Source organism: Cheilinus undulatus, linkage group 6, assembly GCF_018320785.1.
Source record: "Cheilinus undulatus linkage group 6, ASM1832078v1, whole genome shotgun sequence".
In the NCBI taxonomy this organism is placed as follows: domain Eukaryota; kingdom Metazoa; phylum Chordata; class Actinopteri; order Labriformes; family Labridae; genus Cheilinus; species Cheilinus undulatus.
Window position 1 is genome coordinate 47,386,451 of NC_054870.1, and position 13,311 is coordinate 47,399,761.

The 13,311-nt window shown below is 39.0% G+C and overlaps 1 protein-coding gene across 1 annotated transcript in view; it reads right to left on the reverse strand.

The window, feature by feature from the left end:
* The window catches only part of lrrc1 (leucine rich repeat containing 1), a 54,519-nt gene extending 45,272 nt beyond the window's left edge, over window positions 1–9,247 (reverse strand). The window contains exon 1 of the mRNA XM_041789819.1: window positions 8,643–9,247. Coding sequence (XP_041645753.1) covers window positions 8,643–8,801 — 159 coding nt within the window. The 5' untranslated portion in view covers window positions 8,802–9,247. The remainder of the gene's footprint in view (window positions 1–8,642) is intronic.
* Between the last annotated feature and the right edge of the window lie 4,064 nt (window positions 9,248–13,311).

Here is a 13,311-nt window from a genome sequence, read left to right on the forward strand (position 1 = left end):
AAAAATATGGCCATGAGCATTCAATCTAGCAGTAATAACTGATTGAAAAAGGATTTGAAAAAAGGAGAAAAAGATGTTTAACACCACATCTACCAGTGTGGAGTTCATCTTTAAAGTCCCGGAAAAGTTGCCTAAGTTACAGGCTCACTAGAAACACTTCTGTCAGGGATCCAAATGCATGGATAACATCATTGGAGCAGCGTACCTGCTAGAGGAAAAAAGAGGAAAAAAGTAATGGCTTCGATTTATAGTATGAAAGTTATTGAACTTACAATAGCCTGTGTCCCTTCTTGTGGTATACAACAACCCTAGTCTGGAAGGATTCTGAACAAACACATACATGGAAAAATGAATGTCATGTTGCCTTCTGTAGGGAAGAAGAATTGATTTCTGGTCTATAATGCCAGCATGGCTAAACAAAGCAAAATACAAAGTTAAACAAAACGGTATTGGATCTGTGCATAAACACGTGTACTCACTGATACTATTACCCACATTTTCAGCAGTATCAGATGTATTTCTGATACTGGTATCAGAGTTGGAACAACCCTCGATAAGAAGTGACAATTGCTTCTGTTACATGCGAGTTTGGTATGGTGCTGTTCCACAAGGTGCTATGGGTGCTAAAGCAGTAAGCAGTTATTTATATCGATTAAAGAGCATTTTTGCAACAAGGTAACCTGACACGCCAGATAGATTTGTTTCACACATCCATCTGGTAAACCTCCCGTAGATGGTGTTTGGGAAAGGGCAGAGCTTTGGAAAAAAAAAAAAAAAACTTGGAGGGTGATTGGTTGAACGTTCTGTTTGTCACATCTTTGCGGGCCAATCAGTCGTTCCCAAGGAGTAAAATCCATAGAGAACTGCATAATGCGAACCATGGCGACTGTAGACATGTCAGTACACAACTTTTATCATTTTGGAAAAGAAAACAACTCACTGCTGTTCTTCGTTCTTCTTTTAACAAAGAAATGTCGTCAAGTTCTGATAAAACTGGTGCTTTAGCAGCATCCACGCTAATGTCTTCCACCGTAATTACACTGGCCTCTTGTCGCTGCTTGCTTACCTCACAACTGTGCCTCGCCCAGAACAACAGTGGCCACTAGTGGTGGGCAGCTGGATTATAGTTTAGAAGGAGTATCTGACCTTTATCTTAAAATGATTTAAAAAATAAATACTAATTCATAATGATTGAATGCATTCCTAATAAGTACTGTTAACTCTGATGTAGCATACACACTTTGAACACATATTTTCCTCCTAAGCAAAAAGCTGGAAGCCAACCAGTGGGACCAGTATGCCAATACAATGCTATGGCATGCGCTGTCATGACTACAAGTGTAGCCACCACCGTCACACACTGCACATAATATGACATTGACAATTCACTTTCCTTTTTAGTGTATAGCAAGCAGGCCTGCCACAGAAATAGCTGGGTCCCTGAAAGGCTAAGATGCCATGTGGTAATATGAGTGCATGCACACTCAATCTGTAATGTAAGGGCAACCCCTGGTTAAATATCGTCTCCTAGCTCAGACTACAGTCTCCAGCCTTGATTGCATGCAGCCTCTTCACTCATAAGGTGTCGGCATGCATAGCAGACTTGGCTGGTGATGCCACTTTTTAACAGCTTTTCTTGTCCATTAAGTCATGGTCCTGCAAAACTATGATAAAGTGTACATATATATTTGTTCAGAGGTGGTTTGATTGAGAAGGCTCCCCTGTTTTAAGTTGCCAGATCATCATGAATCACATATTTTCCCATGTTCTGCAGGTCTTGTATAAATGTGTCTTATCAAAATTAAAGAAGTACCCAAAGATTACCTCCTTAAGGGGGTGGAAGAAGCACATGCTTTGTCAGTATCATTTCTCAGGTGTCTGCTGTGTGTGTTGGCTTGTGGTTTTATTGGTCTGTTCTTTACTATTCAGGTCAATAATTCATTATGATTTCATTATAAAAAAACGAGCACATGGAGACAACAACAAAACATAATGCTGTCTTTGTTTTCAGCCAGAATACCTGTTCCTGCACAGGCTTTTCTTCAACAGACAAAGTAAGCAGTGTGGTACAGCCATGGGAGGTTGCTCACATTATCTCTGTTCCATCACATCTCTCTGGACATGCCAGCCTCAAAAATACTCTTTTTTATTCCTCTGCAAACTGTACAACAGACTGTTGTGTTTTCTGTTTAGATAAGAACCAAACCAAAGAGCTTTGGAGGTTTAAGACTTGTGAATGAAACGAGAATTGCCACAAAGGCACCAAAATAGTGCTTCAATCTTATCAGCTTAACATCTGACCCACCATGACATCAGTTTTAAAAGGTCAGGACAGTTTCTCAAGTAAGCTAAAGCGTATATCATAATCTGTCCAGCTGTAAACCAGATTTATTACAGCATGTACTCAACGTTACGCTGAGAAGACCTCACGCAGTTTTCTCAGGCCTAAAATCCAGAATGGAAACTTCCACAATAAAACAGGTTTGGCTGCAAAAAAAAAAAAAGAAAAGTTAAAGGGCATATGTTACAGACACACTGAGTCGGTCATCGCTCTGGGCTGTGTGTCAGAGAAACACCACCAGTCTCACTCTGGGTCTTCAGTTTCACATCCAAACACAGGTAAATACCAGAAGAATGGCTCTAGCCTGTGGGAAATGCCATGCAAATCCTTTCACTGTTATAAAATCAGTATACTAGGACACCGTAAGAACATCAGGCTGACATTCACACCTTTAACTTCCATACAGAAAGAGACAAGTCTTGAGCCTAGTTTATACTTTTGCATCAAATCTACACCATAGTGACCTACACCTTCATGGCCACTACATACTTATACAGAGATGCATCTGCGTAACTCTGCAATACTCCACCTCAACACTAGTCTGTGGAGTGATTTCTGTTTTTGCTTTTATCACCAGTTTCCAGTCCTGTCTCTTTCTCTGCTTGTTTGTGCACAGGAAAACATGGAAACTGAATCCGAGCACATTATGTTGGAGTTGATCTTGATGAATATCAAGCAACAGTGATTAACTCACAGTTATTGTAAAGAGGAAAGGAGAGGAGACGTAAGGAAATGGACTGTAATGCTGAGGGAAATTTTTGCACTTCCTCTTAGTTTTCCAAAAAGAGTCAGACAAGGGAATGCACTTCTGATAATTACAAATGTCAGCAAGCAGGTTTGATAAATTGGTTCATCATCTGCAACCATTTATGTAGTCCCAGAGTACTCACTATACACCCTAAAATTCAGAGACGAGCAGTCATCTGATGCTATGGAGCAGACCAATCACAGGGCTCACGGTCTGTGTTGGTTCAATGCTGGTTCAATGCGTAGTTACATTTTTGAGGAGGTGCATGTGAGGCTGCATACCAGGGATGTTCCAACACCATTTTTCCTTCCCAATAAGACTCTGATACCGGTGTGAACTTTTTGGACTGACTGCGCAGACTAGCAAATTATTTTAGATTTGACTCAGAACATGGCTAAACTAATAGAATCATAATGTACAGCATCTCTGTGACCCTAAAGTTGTTTTCCTGCTAATTGTTGAGTTTCAAATATTAAAATAATAATACAGGGGCTCTCTCTATCTCTCTCCTTTATGTTCTATTTGGGCAGCATGACGTGATTATAGAACAGCCAGCTATTGGCTGACAGACCCTCATACATGGAAACAAAATGGCTGTTAGCATTCAAGGTAGCGGTGATAAATGATCATAATTTAATTAAAATGAATAAAAAGATGTTCAATATCGGGTTTACTGGTGTGGATTTAATCATTACAGTCCCATAAGTCACACAAGTTCCAGGCTTGCTGAAAATGCTGCTGCACTGGATTCAAGGGCATTAATAGCGTCAATGGGAAAACACAACGGCTAACTTCAAAAGGAAAAACCAAGTAAAAGGCAGCGATGTATGGTTCAGAAGTTATTTAACTTTTGACAAACTGTGTCACTTCTTGTCGTGTTTGACAGCGCTGGTCTAGAAGGCATTTAAACGATCACAGAGAAAAACCGTCACACAGCCACCATTCTTTGCTGCTGCAGTGGGTCCTTTGGTTCTTTTCGCTGCTCTAAAAACGGTAGCCCGTGCATGCAGTGCTTTCCAGCAGGCAAGAAGAACTGATTTCTGTTTTACAGCGCTAACATTTAGCATGGCAAAAGGAAGCAAAATATAATGCTAAACCAAATGATTGGTGCATAAACTTGTGTACTTGCAGATATCAGTATCAGACGTATTTACGATACTGGTATCAGAATCAGGACAACCCTACTGCATTCATAGCCTTCTGCCTGAACACAAAAGTAAAAAACATCTTTAAGATAATCCTATTGTTACTGGCCAAAAAGACTACCTCATTTTCTTTTAAAATGACAGGATGGATTTAGTAATCCATAAAACAGAAATTTTTGGATTGATCTCTTAGTCCTAAAGAATATTCCCACGGCACAAAATTGTAACTGAATGTGAATAGTTTTATTGTTATGATTTAAAAGATCCTAAATGAGATTTACAGTCATAAATTATTGCATTCATGTTTTTTTGGGTTGATACAAATGTATCTAACTATATTACCCAGCTCTGATATTGTCTCTTATCATCCCCAGGATCCTGAATTGAATTAAATCAAAAGAACAAAGTGGAATACTTTGGTATCATCACATGTTGTGTTGCTGTCCAAATAGTCAGTATAATATCTTAGTTTGGTAAAACTTGTTTTTCAGTCCCCATCTGTCCAAATTAATAAGATTTTCCAGCAGTCGTGATATTCTATTTCCTGGTATAACTTGGTTTGTTTTTACCACGCCAGATTATCCATGTCTTAAATCAGAGTAGGCAGCTGAATCATTTGGTCCTGCCACAACAATCACTAGGTTTTATATCCCTTTATATCAAAGATTTCAATAGGGATGCATTGGTTTAACATCAGCATCAGCTGGAATGGGTCCTGTTGACAGACATCTGCCTGTCTGCTAACAATGTTGCATGAACAAGTGATAGCAGCAGATGTTTTCTGTTGTGTTCTATCAACTTAGCGCTGGCATCCAAACAGCTGATTCAGAGAAGAGGTTATTGTTGGGTAGAAGTAGACAAACTGATCTGTTTTGTGGTCAAGAATGAGAGAAAATGCTGGCATTGTGGGATTCTGACACCAAAAGAAGAAAAAAAAAAAAAAACCTGATAAATCGTTGCATTCGAAATCAATAAAAGCCCTGATGTTGTGTCTTATATGGTGGGTTTTCCTCCTTTTACTACATCTTAAGCTACACTCCACAATAGAACGTGCCATATTTATGCTTCTCACTGTGGGTTGAGTTTGCTTTTTTTCTTGTTTAAGTTCATTTCAAGGTCAATAAAGAGCCATTTAATCATTGCAGTGTAGTTTACAGGAGAAGCTGTCAATGACTCAACCTGCTAATACCCATATTTCTAAGAATCTTTTATTCCTGTCAGACTCGATTATCACTCCTCTTTTCTTATGAAAGGGTGGAAATTTTACTCATCAATCATTTCACTAATAAAGAAACCAAGTCATTTAGTAGTGCCATAGTGTTAAATTTGACATCCACATTTTCAATGATTACTGCAGACAGTGCTATGTAGCCCAGTTTGAAGACAAAGGGTCATGGGCATTTCTGACCTCAGCATTGGATCACCTGGTCCAGCAGGTTTGTCTTATCACACCTGGGTCTCATGTGTTTTATGATGAAACCTCAGACCCTGACACACTTGTTATGAGAACCTGCTGTGGGGGTGTAGTGCAGGGGAAGTTTCCACCTGCACAGGGAGCACGTCTTACTGATCTTGCGTAATGATTGTCCCCAGGTCCCAGCAGACTCTCACGGGATTCCTGATCAGCTCAGTTAGCAGCTCTGTGTCAGAAACACTTTAACTGGTGGGACGCATTTCATGTTACCAAAAATAAGCTGGGACACTCTAGCTGTGTACCTGCTTTTGAATCAGAAAGAGGAAATGTTCACTCTGAGGTGTGAAACATTAAAGCCTTAGCTGATAGATGTTCAGAACTATGAGAAGAAAGGCACAAATTTCATGTCATAGCAGCAGTGGACTCTAAAAAAATGCTCAATGAAGGTTGTCTTATTTCATAAGAAAGGGTCGTTGCAGAAGAATTAATCCATCAAAAACTGCATGCAAACTCCTACTCAGTCTAATACTTTGGCAACACTTCAGTACCGGAGCACTGCCAACACAGTTGCGCAATTTACACAATGTGGAGGAGTTTGCCTTAGTTTTTAAAAGTGATGCATCCAGGTTTAGAATTTCTGTACCATGACAACCTGGAACATTTCCAACATAACAACTGCAATTCATGCAATGTGCAGGGGTTCACCTGCAACTTTGGAAATCAAGATATGAAACCATAATGCTGTGCTCAGGACATAGATTTTGTTGTTTTGTCTAGAGATTTATTGATATTGCACTTTATTTTAGAAATTTCTGTAGTGTGACACCCTGGAACATTGCCAACATAACTGTGCAACTCACACAATGGGCAGGTGTTGACCTGAAAGTTTTCATCATTCAAAACAAGGATTTTGCTCAGGATGGAATGACTATCCACAGGACAAATCCATTTTTACAAGTATCACATTCATACTGAATTTTGGTATCATGACAACCTGTAACATTGCCAACATAACTGTGCAATGTACACAATGTGCAGGAGTTTCCCTGCAATTTTTAATACTTTAAGCCAGTTACTACCCAGTGTTGGTGTGCATAAAACATCAGTTTTATTCTAGTTGTACTAAGACAGATCTTGAGATTGTAGATTTTTACAATCAGTCTAAATTGCAATTATATTTTGGCAACAATTTAGTACCAGACCACTGCCAACATGATTGTGCAATTTACACAATTTTGTGTTTACTTGCAATTTTTGAAAACAAGGCATTGCCCAATTGGTGAACCTTGGACATATTAAGCTGGGTTTTGATATTGTACTATTTTAGCAAGTGTTGCATCCAAGATTAAAATGTCTGTTTAATGACAACTTGCAACACTGCTGACATAACTGTGCAACTTACACTACATTCAAAGGTGTCCCTGCAATTTTTGGTGGTTTATTACCCAATTTTGCTATGCCTAAGACACTCTTGTTGTTGCAGTTTATCAAAATCAGTTTTACTCATTTTTAAAAGCATTTTAAATTTCATAATTGTGGTATTATAACAGCTGGAACAAAGTCAACATGCAACGTGCAATCTACACAATATGCAGGAGTTTTCCTGCAATTTTTGAAAATTGGAAACAAGATATTGCCAAAAATTTGGAGCACAGGACTTGTTTTGTTGCAGTTAGGCTATGTCAAGAAAGTGTTAATGCCTTGCTTTTTTAACTACTAGACTCTCATAAAGCAGTTTGACAACCAGAACAATGCCACCCTACTGTTGCATCTTATGCAATGTGCTAGTGTTTACCTGCAATTATTGAAAACAAGACATTGCGAAATATTGGGAGCACAGGACTTCTGTTTTTGTTGCAGTTGTATCCAGACAAGCGTTGACCCGTAATGACCTGTATTTCTGACAACTGAAAACAAGATATTGTCTTATTTTGGGAGCACATGACTTCTACTTTTGTTGCAATAATATACTTTTTTTACAAGCATATTGAAGTTAATGATTCTGGTATCATGACAACCTGAACAATGGCAACAAAACTGTGCAATTTATGTAATGTGCAGGAGTTTGCCTGCAATTTCTGAAAACGAGGTACTACCTAATATTTTGAGAGCAGGACTTCTATTTTTGATTCTTGACAAATGGTGATAAGTTCCCCTTTTTTACTAGTAAAACAGAAAAATACTATTTGGGTAACTAGGCATGTCAAACAATGGCATTCTTTGTGAAATTTACACAATGTGCATGAGTTGGGCAATTTTTAAAAACAAGATACTACCTGATATTTGGAGGCCAGGACTTCTATTTTTGTTGCAGTTGTGTCTAGAAAAGTGTTGATATTTTGCTTTTTTCTACTAGATTCTCATATAGAAGTTTGACAACCTGAACAATGCCAACTTATCGAGGAAATGTATGCAAAGTGCAGGAGTTTACCTGCAATTATTGATAACTGAAAACAAGACATTGCCCAACACTGGAAGCACAGGACTTCTCTTTTTGTTGCAGTTTTGTTTGCTGCAGACAAGCTTTGATCTCTGGCTATTTTTACTATAAAACTATCATATAGAAGTTTTTAATTCTGGTATCAAGACATACAAAACAATGCCAACCTATTTTTGCAATTTATGCAGTGTGCAGTTGTGTGTCTTCAATTTTTGATCAGTAAAAATAAGATACTGCTAAAAATAAGTACAGCTTAAAGTAAAACTTTTATTATGTTGGAGTTGCACGAGGCAGGTCTCAAACTGGAACAATTTCCAGTATCAACTTGAAGACGTTTATTCTGGTATCATGACACCTTTAACGCCAATTAAACCCTCACCACCTAAACCCGTAGCTTTGACTTGCAGGCTACACAAACACACTGACACACACATTAATACACATTGTCTTTCCTTGTCTAATTCAAACCTGACAGAAAGCGTTGGTAATATTGCCCCCATACACTCTTGCAAATTAAACAGGATCTGAATCGTATCTGAGGTGTTTTTGCTCACCTTGGGCAAGTCTCGAAGTTGGTTGGCATCCAGCAGCAGCTCCTCCAAACTCCGGCCGTATCGGTAGATCTCATCGGGCACAAAGAGCAGGGAGCAGTGGCGTTTATCGATCATCTCAACATGACGGTTGCACCGCCACAGGGGTATGCAGTGAAACATCACGGGGGAGGTGGGAATAAATCTCGTATCCGTGCGATAAACAAACTGCGGGGAGGAGGAGGGGGATGCAACAGATTGCTTCGGCGGGACAGTCTGGAACTAAATTTACCGTCAAGCAGCAGCGAGGCGAAACTCACATGCAAGTAAACACCGAAACTCCAACTGTACGTGAGTGGCGGTGACGCTACAGAGCTAACGTTCGTTCAGTCTCGATGAACATGGGAATTATTCTCCGACGTTTGCTCACTTTGGTTACTTTGTAGGCACCTGTTTAGCTCCACTTTCTTCCTCGACGTACGTCGCCTCAGTCGCTTTAAAAACCCCGTCTTTTTAGCGTTAGAGACCCCGGCTACATCTCCGAGTGGAACAGGATAGCATTCTGGTTTTTTCGTCTCGTCCCGGAGTTAATTTCCTCTCCCGTCCAGTTTCTGACCCGGAACACTCACTCCCTCATTCCAATCCTACGTCATCACTCCAAGCGGCCCCGCCCCCTCGTCCCTCCTCTGGATGGTCCCGTTTAGTGATGGGTATTTCGGTTCTTTTCAGTGAGTCGGATTATTTGGCTAGACTCAAGAGTCGGCTCATTTATGGCGACTCTTCTTTGAATTTAACCTCTAACTTTCTTAGTGTAACGAAATTTAATTCTGATTTTAATTCAAGTTTTTTGTTTTAGCTGTGTTACATCTACTCTGGTATTTAAAAAAAATGTCTTTAACACCAAGGACAAGGCTGGGAGAGAGGTGGGATATGATATGTCCATTTACTCCTACATGACAACACCATATAGTTTATGCTGCTTTTACAGATTTTATTATTAGACATAATATAATATTAATTCAAGACAAACTTTACACAAATTATGCCTCAACTTTTGCCTCAGTAGAAAACACAAGTTGGTATATCAACCATGTTTTAGGAAAAATAGGTTTCTTATTATCATTCAGTTGTTTTTATTTGATTTCAGAACATCAATAAAACACACCATGAGATTCCCCACAACCTCAAAATATATTGCAACCAACCCCCTCCCCGAAGACAAAAGAAGGAAAAAAAGAAAAATCATCTTATTAAAATGGGCAAAAGCAACCCCACCAATCCTAGCAAAATGAATAAGTTAAGATCATCTGAATGTACTTATTGTCATCGGGAATCTGAATAAAATAAAATGAAGGGGAGCATGTCTACTAAGGGCTGCTGTAGTTCTGAACACACCATTGATGATGAAAGATGTTCTGTTTATTTCCAGCATGTCTCTAGCGTTAAAAAGTTCCAAAATGTGTGACTCTTCATGTGATTAAAATGTTTACATTCTGCATCATATTTCACATAAAAGAAGCTGGTTTGTTTTTTAAAAAATCTTTTTATATTTTTATACATTTGTTAATGTGATAAATATCAAAATGTAATAAAAAAATATCGGGATAAAAAATTATGCATCACAGAGGAATTGGCTCACACTGATTACCCTCAGGAGTCATTTGAAAGAGCCGACTCATCCTGAACAGCACATCACTAGGTCCTGCACAGGGCCGCCATGATAAGGCTCTCAGAGCTGAGCACAGCCCAAGGGCCACCCCTGAGGACAAGCTGATTAAAAAACTGTAGTTCATTTGTGTATTTAATACTTCTTGAAATAAAAGTTTTAAAAAAAATACCCCTATGATTTTTTTTTCTATTGAGCATGAGTTAAATAAGGGATGATAGTCAGAACAGGTGCAAAAAACTTTCCTCTCTGTAAGTTCAGTTCTAAAAGAATAGCCTGAAGCTATGGTCTATTGTGAGGTATGGTTATGGCTATATATATATATATATACACAATTAGATGACTCTTATTTTGACAACCCATCCAACTGTTTAAAGTTTTAAATGTATGTGCCAAAAACTAGTCATAACAATAGCAAGGCATTCCTTTTTAAAAGGTAATTTCCTTAGACAGTGGTTCAGTTCTTTTACTTGCAGAATATCTTAGCACATTCATCCTTTTGTAAGTGTAGTTATGTAATCTTTCACTGGAGGCCAGAATGTGTAACTACTTTATTTAAACATCATTAAATGCAATCTTGTTTTAATCAGCAGTTTAAAGGTGCATTTAGGTAAATGTGGTTAGTCTTAGATTGCATGGTTGAATAATAAATCGACTTTAATGTTGCTGCTAAATCAAGTTCTGCTGCTTCTGAGCCACCCCAAGTTGCGCAGCTCTTTTTGTCGCCTCCTGATCCAGCTTCCTGGAAAAAATAAAATGGATCTGCCTTTGTTTTCCTCATTTTTACTACCTTGTTGCTCACTACCAGGTCAAAGGCCAAGGTCAGCTACATTGGTCATGTGAAAGGCCCTTGTGTTGTAGGTCAGCATCATTACGCACCAGGTCATCTTAGCATCCCCCCAGTTTAAGTCATGTCTCTGCATACTTGGTTAAACACCACTGAATTTAAAGGAACAAATATTAACAACTGCACACCTAGTCCATCATAAAACTGTGGTATTTTGAAGTTAGCTGATATTTTGCATGCATTGTGATTACTTTGGGCCTATGTCTGCTTTAATGCATTTAGAAAATTAAACATATTTCACCATATCTGTCTATTCAATTCAGTTGGATTTATTGCCATGGAAAGCATCATCAGTTTCATTGTCAAAGCATTGTGCACATTTATTATAATAATAATGGCAGAAAAAATATAATTGGAAAACAAAATCTGGGTTTGACTTCAGTATTATGGTTTAAAAATGGTTGTTCATGGTTGTGAATTGTCCTTGTTTGCTGGTGAAAAGTAAAAAGAACTTGTTTCCTGTATGAAGGACAGGTGTTTAGAAAGTGCAGCTCTGTTTCCACCTCCTGTTGGCTGCGGCGGGTGCACACTTTACTCTTTAGGGATCCAGCGTTTTGTCTGTAGCGTCCTGTCTCAATAGCGTGTGATCACCGAGTCTGTACATGGTCAAACACTTCTGTGAATCAGTCACAGTGCTTAAGTAGTCTGCAACTGCATGTTTCCTATTAAGGGACAAAAAGAATTCCAGCTTGCTCTGTTTTTCTATCAATTCTTGCCATTGAGTTCAATAGTTTTCTTTTTGTTGTTGAATCATGTTTTGTGTCTGAGGACTCTGCAGGAGAACAGAGTCTCTGTACCAGCTGTCTGAGGGGGAAGCTCTCTTCAGTCTCTCTGGAGGTCTGGGCTTTGTTACAGTGTGTGTCTGGGTTGCTTTCTTTTAGATGAGAATGAAATTTAAGTGCTCTCATTTGTATTTTGGTGAGTGTAAGATATCATCCCAGTTCTGCTCTGCATGCATGATTTGGCATTTTTTGTTGGACATGGAGGATGGATTTACAGAATTCTGCATGAAGTCTCAATTTGATATCTATCTTGCAGTATTAAAAGTTAAACAGAGCTTTCTAAAGTCCCCCTGTTTATATCACCCATAACAGATTCATGTTAAAACAGACTGGCTCCTTCTCTCTTTTACATTATCAGATAAAAGTCTCCTGCGACTCAGAAATTACGACCTATCGAACACATTCATGAGCCCTGTGAGAAATGGCCTCTCGCCTCAAAGCCATGAATTAAACATGAGGGAAGATTAATGGAGCCGTCTTAGCAGGTCTCCACAGGTGGTGCTGAAGGCTGCAGCAGTCTCAGAGTCCTCCTTTTAATATCTCAAACAGTTGTTCAAATGCATCTGAAACACTAAAATAGAAAGACGGGAAGGGTCCTGGAGTAGTGGCAGACAGTGTGTCTCCCCCCTACAAAAGACAGCAGCACAGTAGGGAAACCAGTCTGTTTACAAAGAAATGCTTTCATTTTGTAGAACAGACCTTTTGGATTAAAAAAAAAACTGCAAATTTGGTCACACCATTTGGTCCTGAAACTATAAACTAGAATAGAAACAACTAATAATTTGTCAGTGGCTTTTGTAAATACAGCTTTATCAGTTCACAAGTTGCTTAAATGAAAAGAACAGTTAATGAACCTTTTTAGAAACTATTTCTGCTAAATCCTTAAAAATAGACACATAAAACACTGGCAATTATTTCAACCAGTACTGACTTTCTGCTTTTTACTCAGGAATACAGCTGCTCTTGATGATTACGGCTCATTGCTCACAAAAATAAAAAATCCACTATCTCAGAATATTAGATTATGCAAAAGTCCAGTTTGCAATTGTTTCCTGAGCCTTCATTCTCTCATTCTGGTTCAGTACACACAACCACAATCATGGTGAAGACTGCTGACTTGACAAATGTCAATGACAATCATTGACACCCTCCACAAGGAGGGTAAGCCACAGAACGTCACTGCTGAAATGACAGGCTGTTCTCAGAGGCTGTGTCAAAGCAGGTCCATGGAAAGTTGACTGAAGGGAAAAGTGTGGTAAGAAAAGGAGCAGGAGGGATGAGCTCAGCCTTCAGAGAATTGTCAAACAAAGCAGATTCAAGAATTCAGGGGAGCTTCACAAGGAGTGGATTGAGGCTGGAGTCAGTGGATCAAGAGCCACCACACTGACAGGTCCAGGA